The sequence below is a fragment of the Elephantulus edwardii genome, unplaced genomic scaffold, assembly GCF_000299155.1.
Source record: "Elephantulus edwardii isolate Elephantulus edwardi_28Jun2011 unplaced genomic scaffold, EleEdw1.0 scaffold00403, whole genome shotgun sequence".
Lineage (NCBI taxonomy): Eukaryota > Metazoa > Chordata > Mammalia > Macroscelidea > Macroscelididae > Elephantulus > Elephantulus edwardii.
In genome coordinates, this window is record NW_006400153.1 from 979,709 (window position 1) to 1,000,511 (window position 20,803).

The 20,803-nt window shown below is 45.4% G+C and overlaps 1 protein-coding gene across 1 annotated transcript in view; it reads right to left on the reverse strand.

The window, feature by feature from the left end:
* The window catches only part of SYNM (synemin, intermediate filament protein), a 32,544-nt gene extending 12,205 nt beyond the window's left edge, over nt 1-20,339 (reverse strand). The window contains 2 exon segments of the mRNA XM_006902388.1: nt 7,182-7,306; nt 19,524-20,339. Coding sequence (XP_006902450.1) covers nt 7,182-7,306; nt 19,524-20,333 — 935 coding nt within the window. The 5' untranslated portion in view covers nt 20,334-20,339.
* Between the last annotated feature and the right edge of the window lie 464 nt (nt 20,340-20,803).

The window sequence follows — 20,803 nt, forward strand, 5'->3', positions numbered from 1 at the left end:
GGTTAAAATAATAATTAAAATAAAATTTTATTTAAAAATAAAAGCTGTCTGGATTCAAATCCTGACATTCCTTTTCCTGGCTCTGTGACTTTGGAAAAACTACTTAAACCGTCTATTCCTAAAGTGGGGAGAGAAATGTAATGGAGAGAAGTTTAAAGTAATTAGTGGAGCAGTTAACCTAGATTACTTGCTCAGTAAATGCTTGGAGGCTCATGTGTGAAGCGGTGTTGGGTTTGGGATGAATACTCTTCTAAGTGGAATAACACTGGTCTGTCAATTCTCTGTACTGAGGTCACTTGGGGTTGCTGAGAGGCGGAACACTGCACCACTGATGTGTCAAATGTCATAATAGTTACCTGTGGTGGACAGTGTTTGGTGGAGCTCCCATACTGAGACAGGCTTGGAAGCAGGTGTGGCATCCACTTCCTGAACAACATGCCTCTGGAAACTCTATGAACTTAGGGAAAGGACAATAGTTATAGAATAGGGTTCAGGTCTTCTGTTCATAGGGCTGCTATGAGTCATGCTCAAATCAACGGCACTTAACAACAACAACAAATGCTGTCATATCTCTTCCTCATATTCCACTAACCCTAGAATAAAAGATATTTTAGTTAACTCCATTAATAACCAGGGAATTAAGTGGGCCAAGTTGTTGTTGTTGTGTTAACATGTGTTGTGTCAAAACAGACTCATGACGGACCCTCTGGTAGGTTATCAAAGGCGACAAACTGCATGAGAGGAGACTGCCCATCTTTCTCACGTGATAGGTCAAGAAAGGAAGAAACAAAACCCAAAGACCAACCCACTGCCATGCAGCTGAGTCTGATTTAGGGCAACCCTCCAACAGATCCGAGGCTATAAATACTTTACAGCAGAGACTTCCCGTCTCCTCCTGAGGAGGGACTAGTGGGTTCAAACCACTGATGTTTTGGTGAGCAGTCCAACACTCAGACCACTACCCACCCAGTTCTCCTCAGGACAGGAAGGTGTCAGGGTTAATAAAACTCTGTGGTCATTGTAAGTTCATTATTCAACAAAGATTCCAGGAACAATGACACTTATACAAATATGAGGAAAGTTTATAAAACAATGTATATTAACTGATTCTCTCAATCAGGACATTTTTTAAATGACATGATTTTTTTTATTTCTTCTTTTTTTTAAATTTTTATTGTATTCTTTTTACGTTTACCGTAAAATCAGATCTGACTCGTACAGGAGGAGATTGCCCCCTCCTTCTCCAGCAAAGCATCTGGTGGATTTGAACCTTGTACCTCTGGGATTGCAGTGCAGCATCTTGCCACTAAAATGATATGATTTTATGCACTTCAAATATTTTATCCAACAGCCAAATAAGTATTAAAAGGTAGGATGATTAATTCTAACAAGAGGTATTTTTCCAAGACCTCTAGAACTCTCTAAGAGATACTATCCTCTAAAGGAACCTATGAGAAGACATTGTTGTGCACCATCTTGTCAGTCGTGAAAATGCACAGCTGAATGAGACACTGCCAGTCTTGGGCCATCCTCACAGTCCTGCCTTGCTGAAGCCCACCGGGGCAGGCATGGTGCCAATCCATCTCGCCATGGGTCCTCCTGCTTATCTATCACACTTCAACCCCCAAACCAAGCCACTTAGCAAACTGTCTGAAACTGTGCTAGCCAAGTCCTCGTCCTCCTCTGGCCTGGCCCATCTGCTGGAAACCACCCCATACAGTGGCCCCTCTTTCTTTAAGATGCAAGTGCCTTCTCCTCCAAGAAGTCTTCCTTGCATGCCTCCTGTAACATCTAGAATGACAGGGCCAGGCCAACTCACAGCACCTAAATGTATCCAGCAGTCATCTCTATAGTGGCAGGGCTCAGAGGGAAAGCCCTGGCTTTAGGCCCAAGTTCAAATCTCAGGCTTTTATTAGCTGTGTACCATTTTAAGTAACAACCTCATGGGGGCTCTATTATATGAAAAATAAGATTCTTTGGTGAAGTTAAAAACTGGAGTTACTGATTACAAAGCACCTGGCATATAGCAGGCAAGGGACTAAATAAATCATGCATTCTGTAGCATATCATGTATCTCAGCGCAATGGTCATCACTAATGCATCACTAATGGTCAGAGAGGAAATGCATCCAAAAGGCAGGGTGATCAATAAATGGATGGGCAGGTGGACAGTCATGATGAAGATAGGATGACTTAGTAAAACACATTCCATGAAGAATGTAGGTGGGGCTATATGGGAATATCAAATTCCTCCAAGTTTTCTTGTTTAAATTTTTCCCGATAATATGGTAGGAAAGTCTAGATAAGTATTTTTTTAAGTATTTTAACATGAGTAAAAAAAAAATGAGACTGAAAAGATGGAACTATGTTGTTCATCCATAATGCTCAAATCTTCTGATTTAATGCTATCTGATCCATATCTCTGCTGACTGAAAGTGTGGTCTGTCCAGCTGGCCCCAAGGGTTTTGTGATGGCAGGCAGGTCCAGGGTGGCCCTGTGAGGACACTCACACCATCTGCAAACAGACAGCACTTGCAAGTGGGGCCCCCTGTGAACTTGTACTATCCATGTATCCTCTCTCCTCTGTCTTTTCCTCCAGGCTCCCATGGACAGGCTTCTCACCGGTGGGGCTGCCTGAGGGCAGCCATGCACCCAGTGATGTGCACAGGAATCTTGCTTAAACACAGCCCAGACGACGGGGTGGCTGAGGTTCTGTAGTTCCAGGTCTGGGATCCTCAGGAGGTCCAGGCTGCTGGTCCATGCCACTCTCTGAACTGCAGGGCCTGGCCAGCAGTTCCCACCCTCATCAATGAAACCTGAGTCCTGGGCCATTGCTCATCTGAGTCCTCCACGTGAGAACCACGCCTTACTCAGTTTCTGAGCATTTCTGCTCTAACCACTCTCCTTCACAGTAGCACAAACACTGTGCAAACACTTTAGAAACATACCTCGTAATTTTGCCATCAGGGGCTGAGCATCTCCAGCTCAGAATGGGCAGTCCCCTGGACTAGGGTCATAAGGACGAGAGAGAGCACAGGCAGGGCCTGCCTTCGTCCACAGGTAGGACTGTTTCCAGGAGACCAGGCTCACCTCTCAGGAGGCACAGCCTTTGGTGACTGACTCTAAATCACCACCTGCAGTACAGCGATGAGTGATTTGCTGTCTGCCTTCTGCCTCTCTAAGTTCTAATGTTCACATTAAGTTGCAGTCCCTATCACCAGCTGGTCTGTCTTTCTTTCCTTCTTTCTTAATGCCTTATGCCTTCTCCAATCCTCCCAGCTCTGAATAGCCATGTGTGCACGCTTGTCTTTGTGCATGTGCTTGGCTAGCTCATATATCCAGAGGGATCACACACTACCTTGTCCTTTCATATTTGTCCACTGCTGCAGTCATCATGTCAATCCATCTTGTTGAGGGACTTCCTCTCTTTTGCTGATCCTCCACCTTTCTGAGCATGACGTCCCTTTTCAAGGAATTGTTGTTATGTGCACAATAGCTCTGCCCTATCCTGAGCCTGTCTATCTCCGACACACCTTTAACCCAGTTACTCTGTCAGTCCATCTTATCCAGGGTCTTCCTCTCCAGCGCAGTCTCTCCACCCTTCCAAGCATGATGTCCCTCTCCAAGGACTGGTCCCTCCTTACAACAAGCCCAAAGTTTGTAAATCTTCAGAGTTACAAAATCCTTGCCTCCAAGAAGCAACCTGGTTTCACCATCCCCAGGACAGCCCTGTTTATTCTCCTAGCAGTCCATGATATGTTTAATACTCTTCTCCAGCACCACAACTCAAACACATTGATTATTTTTTTGTCATCTCTAGTAATTGTCCAGCTCTCTGATGCATAGGAAGTAATGGCGAAGAATGTGGTCTGGATCAGGTTCACCAAATAGCCTCTCCTAACATGTCCTAAGTATGCGGGGTGAAGTTGCACTATCCTTCCTCCAAGGAGATAGGGCATTGTATTTAATGGCATTATACAGTGGTAATTATTGTTACAAAAAGAACTGTGAGTGAGTAAATGAATAGTAAAGAAAATTCTATGGAGCAGTTCTACACTGTACACATGAAATCATCATGATTCTGAATCAACTGAGTGGCAGCAAGTGACAAGTGAGGTTTATATTCACAGTACTCATCAGTGGTGAAAGTTCCAGGCACTGGAGATTTCCTTACAGAGAAGTGCGTTCAGTTCTGCTGTCTGCCTGTCTCTGTCTGTTATGGACCCTGAGCCTGGTAAGCTTGCTGAAAACCTATGCAGTGACCCACAGCTAGGAGGAGCTGCCGCTGGGCCAGCCCCCAGACTGATGCACAGTGGAGTCTCTCACTCCCTTCCTTAAAGCACTAATGGCTTCTAAGTTCCAATGAGACAGTCACGTCAATCTATAAATGACTTCAGGAAATGTCAGCAAAACACAAGCAATTACGCTCTGTTCCTGCAGGCTGGCCCACTGCTGATACCGAGCAAAATGACTCACAATCGATGCCCTTAAAACCAGCCAGACCAGGAAGCTGTGAGTAACAGCCAAAACAGAAGTCCTTGGGGCCCCAGATAACTCACCAGCCTGTACACTGTGCCATTTCAGGACAGAAATGAAAGGCAAGATAGAGAGAAGCAGAAATGGCTGGACAATCCAGAGAAACAAGCCTCTGATCCATGGAACCACTCAACAAAGATGGGAAAATCCTACTGCTGCAGATGAAGATTCCTCACTCACCCAGAGAGACGGAGTGCTGGCAGAGACAGCTGCTTCCTATGCCTGCCTCACACGCGCTCTGCATTGGTGACCAACTGGGGTTCCTCTCACTCTAGTCTTAACCCGTATGACCCCCTCCATGCTCCACACACTCCAATCTCAGCCCATATGGCTATCTCCATGCCCCAGAGCAATCCATACCTCTGACCAGGGACAGCTCAGGAATGGATTCAGTAAACTAGAGTTCTACGTGAACCTCTGAGGAAAAGGCTCCTCCTTCTACTAGGGGACCAAGGCTGAGAAGGGTGTAAATGGCTTAGGAGCTGTGAGAGAAGAGCTTCCAAGAAAAATACTAGAGAAGTCAGCAACAAGTATTTTAGTAGTCCCTGGACCACCTAAGGTCCTCTTGACTTAAGCTAGATTGAGAACGGTTCCTGTCATTTGCAACTGAAAAAAAAGTATGAGTAAAGCTCTCTCACCCCACCACACATAAAGCCCAGTGGTTTACTAAGTCACCCATTTCTAGACTCTCCTACACAGACTGTAGGAAACTCTCTTGTGCTTTCTACCTACTCACACAGTTTGAATCCACCAGCTACTCTGCAGGAGAAAAATGGGCAGTTTCCTCCCATGAGATTTACAGGCTGTGAAAGCCCACTGGTGGGTCAGCTATGCGTCAGTTTTGACTCAACGGTAATGAGTGAGTGAGTGACTCAGTATGTGTTTGCATACCCTGCCAATTTACTCTACTGATTTTTCACACCATGGGAGTTCCAGAGAGCATGCTGGGGCTGGACCTCGGGAAGTGGAAGTGCAGGCCAATCACTGTCTTCCACCCCTTCTCTCTGACAGCTGACCACCAGTCCCTGGCAGGACACAGTGCGTCTCTCAGAAGGGAGGACCATCAAAGCCCCACTGATTTGACCCAGGTTGTTGTTACGTGTGATGGAGCCCATGCACTGGCATCTGCACAAAGATGTCCTCCAGGCACCTATCCTAAGGATAGAGTGTGGGAAGAGACTTGTTCCCTAGTTCTGCACACAGATAAGGGACTTGTCCTGCATGCTAGCCCAAGAAAAGTAACTCTTCCCTATAAATGAATACTCCTTTGTTCTCAGCAGTTAGAGTTATATTAGTTGTAGCAAGTTTTATTCAGAAGTAGATTGTGCACAACATGTTATTCATTGCTTATTTGTCAAAAGCCTATTGTCCTGATTCCTGGGAACTCACATCCCAGTCCATTTGGGCCCTGTGAGATAAATCATGTTTCTACTTGTACCCAGCCCATTTGGGCTCTATGATGTATTCCTTAAGGTTTCCATTTCTCTGTGAACTACCTCTTTGTTTCTAAAAGGTGTAAATAATAAAGCGACGCAGGCCTTCGGGGCTGCAGTCCTTGTCCTGTCTCTTGTCCTGTCATTTGTGTTGTGGCTGCAGTCTTGTCTCGTCTGTGAGTTGTGTGTCTTTATTTGTCATAGGTTTCCAACATATGTGCTCTCAACCCTATGAAGCCTCGCTCTGTCCTGCACCATCCTCCCCCTCTCTGATATGCTTGAGCCCACTACTACAGTCACTGTGTCAGTCCATCTTGTTGAAGGTCTTTTTCTCTTTTTCTGAGCTTCCATAATTCCCAGAATAATGTCTTTTTCTGAAGACTTTAACCCTCAAATCACAGGAAGGTGTTCTCTGCTGTGACGTTAGCACCCTATTCACCTGCTCTCTCTACTGATGTCACTGCAGGCCCTGCTGAGAAAAGCAAAGAGTAAAGAGCCGCAATCTGGACCATGAGCATCCACCAGTCAAATACCTTCAGTGGACATCAGAGTGACGCAGGACACTTCAGTTTTGTTGGTACAAAACTGTGACCAAAAAGTTCCAGAAGTAGCTGTGGAAGTGCTCAGCTAGATCCTAGGCTTCTGTGGAGCCCCTGGATTTGCATGGTCCAGTGAGGGGACCAGGGCACAGTGGGGAGGAGCAAGGGTGCATTCAGATCACGGACCTGGGATCTCAGGAGATGGGGGAACAAAAGTAGCATTATACTCTACCTACTGTGTGCTGTGTCCTGGGCATCATAAGAGCTTTCCACATGCTGAACCCTAGGAATTGGGTACAGCTTACAGGGAACATACTTTAGATATTACAGAGCTAGAAACTGGTGGAGCTGGGGTTTGAACCTGGGAAATCTGACTCTATCTGCCTCTCACACTGCTGCGTCACATCCCTGGGTTCTGACTGCTATTTTGGCTTCGAAGAACCCCATTTCCACTGAAAGATTAGCATCAGAGTCTGTTTATCAAGTTCTTTGACTTCAGGATAACTACCCTAGAGGGAGCTCTGGTGGTCTATGGGTAAGAAGCTGCACTGCCAATACAAAGGAACGAGGTTCATATCTACTAGATGCTCTGTGGGAGAAAGATGGACAGTCTCCTTCCGTGCTGTGGCCACGCTGCACCGCAGACTCCAGGGCAGAAAAGGGTCTGTCCTTACCGGTAGGTGGCCACCTCTAGGCTGAGGCTGGCCTTCACCTGCACAAGCGCTTGATGGTCCAGCAGCCGGCTGGTCAAGGCTAAGGTGAGATCTGCCTTCTCATCCTCCAGGGAGTCAATCATTCTCTAAAGAGAAAAGGAAAGAGTGTTACATTGTAAAGGAGGTTTTCAATCTGAGGAGCGAGGCATTGCTTGGTCAAATTTAGAATTCCAACAATTTAAGATGGCGAAAACCTCCAAGCTAATCAATGGTGCAGCCATTTGGAAGGATTTGCAGATCCTCCACAGGAGTGTGTGTGCATGTGTGTTTGTGTTAATAAAATGAATGCTGAGAACTTCATCAAAGTCACCACTATCAGCTGGACAGAAGGCTGCTTAGGAAGCAAACTGAAAGAGAAAGGGACTGCTGAAAATAAGACTAGACAGGGAGCACTTTACAAAGAAGTATTCATATTTCAAACTATTTCCAAACTCGTAGTTTCTCTTGAGAATAAGCAGATAAGTGGATAAAGAGGTCCTTCCTTTGTTTTACCTTTTCTAAGCTCTTTTAAAACAAGCTGGAGAAAAAAGCTGCATTCATGAGACAGTCAGACATTCTGTGTAGGAGCTCTGGTGCACAGGAGCACCAGGTAAGCACTCTGTGTAACAGAAAGATTGGCTGCTTCAACCCACCAGCATTGTATGTGAGAAAGATGTGGCAGTCTACTTCCATAAAGATTGTTGTTGTTGTTGTTGTGTACCATAGAATAGGGACCAACCCAGAGCTGACACTCCAGCTATAGTTTTCAGAAGCAGTTAATCACATGGCAGGAGATTGCCCATCCTTCTCCCCTGGAGAAGCTGGTGGGCTTCTAGAATCCCTGTGGGCAACTCTAGTCTATCCTATAGACTCAGAACCAGTTTGACAGCAAAAGGTTTGGGCTTTACTCAGCTTCCTCACTCATCTATGGAGCTTTGGTAGCTTGCTACTGTTCTTGTTAGGTGCTGTCAAGTCAAAGTACAACTCACAGTGACCCTATGAACGACTGTTCTGAACCCTGTCCTGTCCTGTGCCACCTCCTCATCTCTGACACATTCAAGCCCACTACTGCAGTCACTGTGTCAGTCTGTCTCACTGTGTGTGATCTCTCCCTTTCCAAGGAGTATCTGGTTTGGTTTAGAGGTAATGAGTTAGGCTGCCAAACCAAAGGTATGTGATTCAAATCCACCAGCTGCTCCATGAGAGAAGGATGGCCAATCTCCTCCTGTGTGATTTACTGCCTCGGAAAATTCATGGGAGGGTCAGCTGTGGGTCGGTTTTGACTCGATGGGACAAGGCAACAATAACCACTCCTCTGTCAGTTTCTCATTCTGCAATGGCTTGCATGCGACTATGACACTGGGAGCTGTGTCACAAGTACTGAAATACTGGCAAGGTCAGTCCAGTGTACAGGCATCAGTGGAACTCCAAGCTAAGAAAGACTAGAAAGAAATGCCCTATGTACAATAAAGCACTCTTCCAAGTCAGACAATGAAGTTCCATGGCTCACACAGAGAATCTGGGCAGCTGGAAGATGTGGGAAGTCTCTCAAAATACACAGTGGCCACAGCATTCAACCACAATGATAAACACAGATGGCAAAGGATGGGCAAGATCTGTGTGTCCATGGGCCTCCAAGGGTCAGAGTTGTTCAACAGCATCCAAAAGCAGCAATATAGTAAGGGATAAATGTCAATTTATATGATAAATAAGGGATATTTAAGGGATAAATATATTAAGGGGGAAAGAGTCAGACTCAGAGATGAATTTCCTCTTTCAGGGTACTTGTACATGGTAAGGGGTCTTGGTGGTACAGTGGCTGCTAACTGGAAGGTTGATAGTTTGAATCCATCTGTGGGAGAAAGTTGTGACAACCCACCTGTGTCAAGATTCCAGCCTCAGAATCCCTACGGGCAAGTTCTACCCAGTCCTACAGGCTCATTTTGAGTCAGAATCAACTCAGCATGTTTGGAGACTGTTTGCACACTGGTTAGAGTCTCTCAGCACACTTTCTGATGGCCATCATGGGCTTTGCCAACACCCTACTCAGGACACCTGGTCACTCAGTCACTCCTTGACTGGAAGGATGCAGGTGTTTCCCATGCCAGCCTCTAGGAGTGTGCCTTCCACAGAAGGTGCACAACATGTACGTGGTTGACTGAATTAACAACAAAATGGTCAGGACAAGGTGGCTGTTGTTGTTAAGTGCCGTAGAGTTGTAGATGACTCATAGCAACCCTATGAATGAAAGACCTGAACACTGTATGACTTTCATCATTTCTCCAAGATCATAGAGTTTCCGGAGGCAAGCTATTTCGGAAGTGGATGTTACCCTTCTCAAAATTTAACCATGTTATATGGTTAAGTAAGATTAAACTGGACTCAGGTAAGTGCACTTCTTTACTATCTTTAATTAGTCAAGAGAATGGATATACTTGTATCATTTTTGTCTTTCTTTTCTATTAGCCAATACTCTAAGGAATAGAGAGAGAGGGCAAAGCAAATATTAAAACACTTAAGTAAGTCCACATATTTCAACTTCTGATTTGTAACAGAAGAGAGCATTATTTCTGAACACAACTAAATGAAGGAACATTTCTCTTAAGAATTCAAAAACCATCAATCAGGGAGGGCGTGTATCCTCATTCCTCCTTTAATTTCTTCACTAAAAGCACCTGGCAAGAAGCTGAAATTCTGTAATAAATATGTTATGTTGTAAAATCAAAGACAGCACTGAAGATTGCACAGAGTACTAAACACTGGCTCAATTTCTAAAAATATTACCTATACGTAAATAGTTTTGCATCTCATAAGTATCTTTCTGAGCTAATAAATGTTGGTAGGGTGTCTTTGTGTGATTAAAAAAGAAAGATGGACCTACAAGCTTTTAAAGAATAAATTTAAGTACTGCTGGCTAATGTCCCAAGTGTTAACAGACCACAACTCTGGCATTGTCTGCAGATAACATCCAAACCCTACCCAGTGTCATCAGGTCAGTTCTGCTCAATGGCCGACCCTGCTTTGGGCTCCTACAGCCATAAATCATTACAAGAGGGGACTGCCCACAGAACAGATGGTGGATCTGATCTGCAGATCTTTTGGTCAGCAGGCCTATATGTCAGGCCTTACGCCACTACCAGGGCTCCTGTACCTGTAGATTAAAAGGTTTTTAAAATAAAAGTGGGATCTTTATTTAAATGAGAGCATTGTTAGAATGTCTTCATCACATTTTCACAGTCAGTAGTTATGTTTTCAATGTAAATAAACTGTATCCTCTACACTCCTGGTTGGGAAGAAATGGAAATTGAGGTACACAATTATAATATAAAATGTGCTATTGTTATATTACTATCAGACTCATTTGGTCTCATATACTTTAGGCATGCCCTAAGGAGGGGCCAGTCCCTGGAAAAAAGCATCATGCTGAGGAAGGTCATGAAAGAGAGTGAGCACTTCAAGCCAAAGGCTTCGCAGAGACTGGAGCAATGGGTTGGAGCCTAAAGCACAGGTTGTAAGGACGGTGCAGGACAGGGTAAGGTTCTGGTCTGTTGTACACAGAATCACTATAGTTACAGTCGACCCCAATGGCACCTGAAAACAACATCTATAAGAAATCTGACCAACATTCTAAAACTTAAGAATCCATTGTGTTATTCTTTAGAAAGAAGTTCAAATGCTGTTAGACTGGACTGAGGTGGACTCAGTTCCCCAACCACCAGAGTCAGAAGTCTCTAATGTAGTTCAGAAGTTCCTAGCTGTGCCCAGGGATGTTCAAAGCATTTTTTTTTCCTCCAAGAGGGCACAAAACTGTCCTGGACCCCATGAAATATGAGGAGGAAAATCCAACTGTAAGACAAAATAAGTATAAATTCCAACCACCTTTCCATGTGAGTCAACTTGCCCTAAATTATAAAAAGAAAACCATATCCCTTTTAGGCACAGGAATAGGAAATTCATTGGCTCCAACTATCTCCACAGAAACCCTACCCATCTCTGCTGGGACAGCTTTAATAGAGCCTCAGGTTTAGGCTCTACACTGTCTGGAGCTTCCAGCTGAGGGCCAGGTCAGGCCAGCTGAGGGCCAGGTCAGGCATGCTGCGGCCACCAGACACCAGAAAGCTAATTTTACCCAAGCAGAAGCAGTATTTCTAATGCTGCAAAGCTTGAGAGAGAGATATCACCTTTTTTAGTTACTACTTAAAGAACTTTTTTGTTCTATTCAGGGACCCAGAATGTCTCTATTAGGGAAAGCATGCTGCATTAGCATCTGGAGAATTCACTTCCTCTAAACCAAAGTTGAGCTGCCGCTTGCTAAGATAGGAAGAGCTTGTAAATGGGATCGCCACCTAAATCTTAAGTGCTAGATCTGCAGAAAAACTTAAATAGTGAGACAGCCTCACATAGACAAAAAGCTAAACACATCCCTAATAAGAAGCCATTAGAGGCATGCTAAGTATTTCTCTCTTCTCCTTAATGGTGCATATGAACTCAGACTCATACAACACAATCAACAACAGTAGGTGTAGGAAGGATCTTAAACTGAGTATGTGCAAACAGAACTTTTTCTCAGCCAAACCTGCATCCTTCAGTGAGAAGTACTTCTTTTCCTGACCCTGAAGTCAGTCTTGATTTCTTCCCATCTCATGCAGCCACCAGTGGTCAATTCATAAAGCCTTCTACTTTAATGTAAAAGCAAAACCACCTGCCAAACCTGCATCCTTCAGTGAGAAGTACTTCTTTTCCTGACCCTGAAGTCAGTCTTGATTTCTTCCCATCTCATGCAGCCACCAGTGGTCAATTCATAAAGCCTTCTACTTTAATGTAAAAGCAAAACCACCTGCTTTCCTGGTTCAAACCTCTGGTACCTGCCTGCCTTGATTATTGCAATGGAAAGAAACTAGTCATGCAGTTGATTGCAACCCATGGAGGAGATGTCAGGAGAATGGTAGTCCAGGGGTTTTCCATGGCTGAGTGTTCAGGAATAGATCTTCAGACCTTTCTTCAAGGTACCACTTGGTTGATTCAAAGCTCCAAACTTGTGGTTAATAGCCAGACATTAAATGTCTGCTTGACCAAGGGAACTCAGTGGTCTATTGAGGTCTCCCAGCTCTCACTGTTGTAACAGTGTATGTTCAACACAGCACAGAGCAATGCTGTTCCCTAAGTGCACAGATCATGATTATGTTTCTCTCAGAGCTCCTCAGGCATCCCCATCTCACCGAGGAGCATCTAGCCAGTCCTACAGCAGCTTTTCTTCCCCTTACTGACTCCACTGGCACTGCTCAGCCCCTGCTGGTTCCTGAACATAGCAACGCTGCCCTCTCCTCAAGACCTGTGAAGTCAGGGATTTTCTAGGTGGCTTCCCCCACTCCCCTTTTTTCATTTTTACTGCTGTATCTTTGGAGTATCAAGATAGGGGACTTGCATACAAGTGCACAAGCTCTGCTGGTTAAATCTGTGGATTTCTGAATATATGCGGCCTGTGAACTACATTTCTTTTACAAATGAAGGAACTAAGATGCTGGAGGGTGGTTGCTGTTGTTGTGTGCCATCAAGTAGTCTGTGACACATAGCGACCCTGTGCACAGTAGATCTGAACCCCGCCCTATCCTGAGCCAACCCCATTGTTTCCAACACACTTGGCCCTACTACTGCAGGCATGGTGTCTGTCCATCTCAACCAGGGCCTTCCTATCCTGCTGGAGGTTTAAGGAACTGAAATACTCAGAGATTCAGTGGCAGACCAGATTCAGGCCCAGATGAGACAGCTGGCAGAGCACTGCTTCAGCCAAGGGGCTAATCCCATTTGTCTTCTATGCAAGAGAGTTCCCATTAGCCATGTTGTAGGACTGGGAAGTCCTTTAAAAACAGTCTGCTCCAAGAGACCCCAAATAATCACAGCACTTCAGAGAAACAAAAATGAGGTGGGAGGCATAGTACTCCCTAACCTCAAAATCTACTAAACAGCAGTAATAACCAAAATGGCATGGTACTGGTACAATGACAGGCACACAGACCAATGGAAGAACTGAGAACCCAGAAATAGACCCAGCTATCTATGATCAACTGATATTCAACAAGGAAATCAAAGCTATCAAATGGGGAAATGACTGCCTTTTCAACAACTGATGCTGGCAAAACTGGACTTCCACCTGCAGAAAGCTGAAACAGTATCCACATCCCACACCATACACAAAAGTCAACTCAAGGTGGACCAGAGACTTGGAAGTAAAGCCCCAAACATAAAGTTCATAAGAGACATACTATGATTAAGCTTAGAAGCACTAGTCCAAGGTATAAAGAGACTGCCAAATGGTGCCACTACTGTGGAAGGAGGTATGGTGCTTTCTTTAAAAGTTGCAGAGAGAGATACCATTTGACCCAGCAATTGGGAATATATCCCAAGGAGACCATAACTGACATCCAAGCAGATATATGCACACCCATGTTCATCGCGGCTTTGTTCACAATACCAAGGAGTTGGAAACAACCCAGGTGCCCATCAACAAACAAATGGATAGAGAAGCTGTGGTATATTCACACAATGGAATGCTACACTGCACTGAAAAACAAGGAACTCATGCAATATTATTCAAAATGGGTGAGCCTAGAGGACATTATGCTGAGTGAAATATCTCAGTTGCAAAAGGACAAATATTGCATGGTGCCACTGCTGTAAAATGGAACTGATATCAGGTTTGTGGTAAGACTGAGAAAAACTGGATAAATTGTGTATACTACACTGAAACAGATGAGGGACTGAATAATGTAAAAGTGATGTATGATGGGTTATTATGGTTATCACAAGAGTCCACAATTAAGGTTGCATAGTGGAATGTACTTGGGGTGGTGGGAGGGGTGCAGGGGGACTGTGTACCAGGGAGAGAGTGGTGTTTTTTTTTACTTTTCAAAGAGAGGAGCAAACTGGGGTGGGGCGGAGGGCTGGGCGGGGAGAGAAGTACAGCAATGAATGAAATCTAAAATCTCTGTAAATGTTCATTTAAATGATTTTAAAAAATTAAACACACACACACACACACACACACAAAAAAAAAAAACCCAATGGTAACTGAAAGGAGAGAGAGAGAGAGAGAAAGAGAGAGAGAGAGAGACTGTCAAATACAGCCAGAAATGCACAATCTGAAGAGGATAAAATTGATGAATGGGACCTTTTAAATATTAAATCCATGTTTACATCAAAATTTTTTCCAACAGGGTGAAAAGAAAATCTAAGACTGGAAACAAACATTTGGTAATACCATCTCAGACAAGAGTTTCATAAGAAAAGTTTACAGAATACTCCTGGGCCACCACAAGAAAAAGACTAATAATCTAATTACAAAATGGGCAAAAGACACGGAAAAAATTTTCACAGAGGAAGATATTTGAATGTCAAATATACACATAAAGAAATGCTCAAAACTCACTGACAAGAAATGAGATGCAAATCAAAACCACAATGAAGTACCATCTCATTCCAGTAAGAGTGGCAAAGAGAATTTGGTGAGAAAGGAACTCTTACACATTGTTGGTGGGAATGTAAAATGGTACAACCACTCTGAAAGGCATTTTGGTGCTTCCTCAAAAAGCTGAATATAAAAATTCCATGTGACCAAGCTATTCCACTACTTGGAATATGTTGTTGTTGTTGTTATGTGCCATTGAGTCGTTTGCGACTCATAGCCACCCTATGTACAAGAGCCCTAAATGCCATTCTATCCTGTGCCAACCTCAAACACATTCATTCCCACCACTCCACTCACAGAATCAACCCATCTCATTGAGGGTCTTCCTCTCCTGAGCCGCCCCTCCACTCTCCCAAATATGATGTCCCTCTCCAAGGACCAGTCCTTCCTTGCAACATGCCCAAAGTATGTCAGATGAAGCTTCAGAATCCTTGACTCCAGGGAACATTCTGGCTTCACCTTCTCCAGGACAAACCTGTTTGTTCTCCTAGCAGTCCATGGTATATTCAACACTCTTCTCCAGCACCACAACTCAAAGGCATCAATTCTCTTTCTATCATCCCTATTCACTGTCCAACTCTCTGATGCGTAGCACGCAATTGCAAAGACTATAGCCTGGATCAGACACACCTTAGTCTCCAGCCTGACGTGTTGCGCTTCAGTACTCTTGAGAGGTCCCTCACAGCTGACTTTCCCAATGCAATTCGGCTCCTGATTTCCTAGCTGCTGTTACCAAGAGTGTTGACTGTGGAGCCAAGCAAACTGAAGCTGTGAACAATCTCAATCTCTTCACCACCCATACTGATGCTGCCAATTGGCCCAGTGGTAAGAATCTTTATTTTCTTGATATTGAGCTTCAATCCATATTGAAGACTGCAGTCCTTAACCTTCTGCAGCAAGTGCTTCAGGTTCTCCTCAGTTTCAGCAAGCAGGGTTGTGTCAGCCAGCTGGCCAACTGACTGGAAGAGATCCATATTTGTTCCCATTCCAAAGAAAGGTGACCCAACAGAGTGAGGAGATTATCGAACAATATCATTGATATCACATGCAAGCAAGATTCTGCTGAAAATTAAACTTGGAATATACCCTGAGAAAATGAGAACTGAGGCACAAATGGAGACTTGCACACCCATGTTCATAACAGCATTATTCACCATTGCAAGAACATGGAAACAGCCCAGATGTCCAACTACAAATGAATGGATTGAGAAATTATGATACATTCACACTAAATAGAATATCACACAGCATGCAAAAGCAATGAATTTTGTAAATTATTACCTAACTTGGGAGGAAATGGAGAGCATTATGTTAAGTGAACTAATATTCAGTTTCTTAAGGACAAATGCTGAATAAGACCATCATTGTAGAATGAGTATAAGGATCCAAGGCGGTGGGGAAGGGTGAAAGCAGAGGGATGATGATGTACAGGGGGAGGGGGATTAATCATGGGATTGTTTTGATGGTGGGTGAGGGAAATTAGAAGAATCTGTTCTGGAAAACAATGTATTCAAATTTGGTAAATAAAATAGTCTAATAATAAAAACAAAACAAAGCAACAAGCTCAGACTGCTTCAGTGGTTAAGGACTCCCCCTAAAAAGCAAGACTCTCTTTGAGGTCTGTCCAGATGGGGCTTTGCCTATAGGCTCACATCATTGGAAATGCCTCATAGAGCAACTGTGTGGTTTTGTTTTACTCACAGAAATATTTATTGTATCTATGAGAAGAAACTACAATATGGATAAATTTTGGACGTATCCAAGATCTATCTAATAGTTAACTTTTCTTTTTATTCCTTAGGGGGGGAAAAAGCAAGACCCTCAGTGTTCTAGGGTAAGCCTGGTATTAATTACAGATGTTTTAAAAACGTCTTACCCTGTGGACTGGAAGGCAGGGTATGCCACTCAGGCTTCATGTGATCCAAGTTACATATAAAAGGCTGAGAACAAGGGTGTCAGTTCAGCAAACCCTTCCCTGGCAAATCTTGCTTGCAGCAGACCAAGGAATGTCACCTAATAGGGAGAAGGCATGCAGGCCATCTGGGAAGAACTCCCAGAAGAGTCCAAGCACGGATCTTCCCCCCTCAAGCTACAGAGGCTGGGGCAGAAGTGTGAGATCCTGGGCAGCAGGCACAGGGTCCACCACCACAGGATCCAATTACAGGCTCACATCCCTAGGACCGAGTGTTTCCATCTTATCACTTAAAACAGAGAACACAGTGCAAGGAAGGGACTTATCACCAAACCCATTACAAAAGCAGCAATTAGAAGAATATAAAAGGCATCTGAGCTTAAGGCACAGCACTTGGGAAGAGTAATTACAATCCTATGACCTGAAGTAGAACCCTGCCATGGATGCTTACAACTGAGGGTCTATATGCCTCAGTTTAATTATCTGTAAAATAGGCTTAATATGAGTACCTACCTCATAAAACTGGCAGGAAGACTGAGAGTGAATATGTGTAATGAGTCTGGATCCTGTGGTGTCTGGCACACAAGAAACATACAATAAAGACTAAATCTTCATTGAGTATTTACTGTAGCGTATTAGTGAAATAAAATTTTAGAATATGTTCTGTTTCCCCCAGATGAACTTTCATAGAGTTTGGGTTTTTGTTTTTTTGTTTTTTTTAAATCAGGGGCTTGGTGTTTAATCGTGTGTTCATAAGGTCCTTAAGAGTTGTACTTGATTTGACAGCACCTAACAAAAACAACAAAACAAATGCTTGCTGTGGAGTCTTTTAGAAGGCAATTGGAAATGACTGTTTTATACTAACTAGGTAAACACTAGGGAGCTCTGGGGGCGCAGTGAGCTGTGCTTCTAGCCAAAAGGCTGCACTTCCCTGTAGGTGCAAATCCACTTTATCCTTCTGTGCTATCTACAAACTCTGAAAGCGGGCAGGACAGTCAGCTGTGAGTTAGTTATGACTCAACAGCAATGACCATCATTATCATCATCATCAGGTCAGGAAAGACTGAAGCCATGGGTAAGGTAAAACTCCCACAAATTGGCATAACAAAATCCAAGTTCTTATTGACACTGTCTTTGATATTTACTGTTAGGGGGTAAAAAAAGCAAAGTTTAACAAGACAGATACCAGTGGCTAAGAAGCTGAGGGTGGGGTCCTGGCTCAGCCCTAGGGAAAACATTTTCAAATATCACAGGAGCCTAGAAGAGGAGCTTTGAGAACATGCCAGTGAACTGTGACTCTAAATGAAGAGTGAATACCGAGTTCACACAACAACCTTTAAAAGAGACATTTTCCAAATTTGCACTGTTCTTGGAGATGGTAGTAAGGGTCCCTAAACACTGGCTCGTGTGGACCCTAAGTTTGACAGGCATTCACAACACACACTGGCTAAAAGTTCCACAAAACTCTGCCTTACCAACAACTGTTAACATCCCCTTAACAGTCCTGTGGGCACGGGGCACTGTCACACTTGTGGAGCAAATAGCACACCAGAATTAGCTTACTCTGAGGCTGTCCCTATCCTGGCACCACAGGGAAGATTTCCAAAGCAATGTGGCAAAGGGCAAGAATCCACACCCCTAAATTCTAAACAATTCAGCGCTGCCTTAGAGGAGTGTCCATCTGGGCTCCAGCTCTTTGATAATACAACCCCAGTGCAGTGCAACAGTTAAGAGATATTTACTCTTATTTGTAGACACTTGTCATAGTGCCAGTCCTTCACGGCAAAGTGACCACACACTGCGGTTTTTTTTGTTGTTTTGTTTTTGTTTTTGTTTTTTTTTTTACAAAACACTAAATTATTCTAGCATAAATCTTTACTTAAAAATGGTTTTCTTAAAATATTTCTGAAGTTATGTGTATGGTCTTTCAAACTAGGGTTTGAACTACTAATAGTGTATTTCCAGACTGGCTGGATTTGGACAGGTGCCAGGCTAAATGCTAAAGCTAGACTGGATGTAAAACAATAAATAGCTAAGGGTCTTCGATTGGGTCAGAAGATCTTTGAAATGAAAAAGGCTGAAACTATCCTGCATGACTACAATAGCATATTGAGGAGCTCTGGTGGCATAGTGGTAAGGAGCTGCGCTGCCAACCGAAAGGGATGCAGTTAGACTCTTATCAGCTGCTCTGTGGGGGAAAGCTGGGCAATCTCCTTTAGGATTTACTGTTTCTGAAAACCCACTGGAGGGTCAGTTCTGACTCCTAGATGCACAACAACAACAGCAGCATCTTAGGCAGGCATTCTCTTTTCCACAACCTTTGCACCACCCAAAAGTGTGCTAAGCTCTATTCTGCATGATGACTAACAACAAACCAGGCAGCCACTTCCACAAGCCTCGAGCTGGGTAACTCGCTCTGGAAAAATAAAACGTTTATGTCAGAGATTTTAGATTTTCCTCTGGGAAGCCTTATCTCCGGATGTGGCTGCCATCCTGAATGGCTCTGAGAAATGACTTGTCTCCTAACTCCAGGACGTATCAGAAAAGGAGCAGTCTTGTCATTTTTGGAAGCCATCTAGGTTTCTTATGTGTTATGAGTCTACAAAAGAAACACAGAAAAATGAAGTCCACCTAGTCACGTTAAGACATCGACAACTTGGTATGCTGGGGAAAACTGAGACAGGTTTCCAGGATCCGCCACAGGCACTGGCCCACTGGATGATGGACTAACCAACAGAATTCTTACAGGGCTAGAGAAGCGCTGGGGCCCGAGACCCAGCAGAACAGTGCTAAGTCCCCAGGCCATCCAAGTTACCTCTGGGCCAAGCCCAGCCCGTGAACAGGGTCCTTTCAGAGTTAATGGGCGGTAGCCCAGGAACCCCCCAAGCGCTTGCCCAGCACTAGGTGATCAGAGCCCTCATAAGGAATGGACTTCCTGCCTACGGACCTGCTGCTCCTTGACTTGCAGATCGTAATCATCCCGCATCCGCAGCAGCTCTTCCTCCAAGTGAGCGCGCAGCTGCCCCAGCTCCAGCGCTTCCCGCCGCAGCAAGCCCACCTCCTGCGCAAACAACCGCGCTTCTTTCTCGGCCTCACGCCTGCTATTCAGGCCTCGCTGCAGCGCCTCCTCCAGCTCCCGCACTTCGTCCTCATAAGCCTGCACCGTCTCCCGCCACGACTCGGCCACTAGGAGCGCGTAGCTGTCATGCACCTCCTGCAGGTGCGGCAAGGGTGCCGCAGGGCCAGTGGCACGAGCGTGGTAGCGCATGGTCAGGCGGGCAGCGCGCGAGCGCAGCTCCCGCACGTCGCGCTCGTGGGCCGCGTTCAGACCGCGGCGCTCCTCCTGCAGACGGCCTAGCAGAGCTTCGAGGGCGTCGCGCGCGCCCAGCGCCTCCTGCAGCTCGCGCTGCTGTGCGCCCACCTCGGCCTCCCGGCGGCTGCGGGCAGCGCGTTCCTCCGCGCCCAGCTGCTGCAGCTCACGCAGCTCCCGGCGCAGAGCGTCGCGCTCACCCTCGGCCAGCGCCGTGGCCCAGCTCAGCTCATCCAACTGCTGCCGCAAGACGCGGGCCTCGGAGGCGAAGCGGACCTGGCCCTCGGCCCACACGTCTTCCTGGCCCTGCCGGTCGCGCAGCTCCCGCTCCAGGAACAGGTTCTCACGCTCCAGCTCCCGCACCCTGCACACATAGTCATAAAGCCGGGCGTTCAGTTCCTGCAGCTCAGCCTTCTCGGAGCTCGTCTCCAGGCGCCAGGACAGCATCTTGCTGGGTGTGGGCCGCCTCTCGTGCCAGCCAGTCCCTCTTTCCCTGGTCTTGACCCCTGCGCCGCGTCACTCCAGCCCCGCCGCTGCCCAGGAGTCCCGCACACTGCGGACAGAGATGACGCAGGGCAGCACTTAGCCGACACAGTGGGCGGGAGTGGGCGCGGATCCCCGCCTCCAGCCAATCAGAGCGCGGCCCGCCGGACCAACTGTGGCCAGGCAGCGACCCCTGCCGGACTGACCGCCGAGGCACGCTGCCATCCCAGGCTGGGAACAGCTGGCTAAAGGTTGCGAAAGAGACACATCAGGTGGACCAGTAGGGTAGCTGAACCAAGGAAAGGCTGTCACCTATATGTTCTGTGTTCCGATATCAATAATGGAGCTAGAATCTGCTGTCAAGTGAGAGATGATGAGTTCTGTGATTCCAGACATTTACAAGAAACTTGTCTTTGAGTATGCTGTTAAGAGGA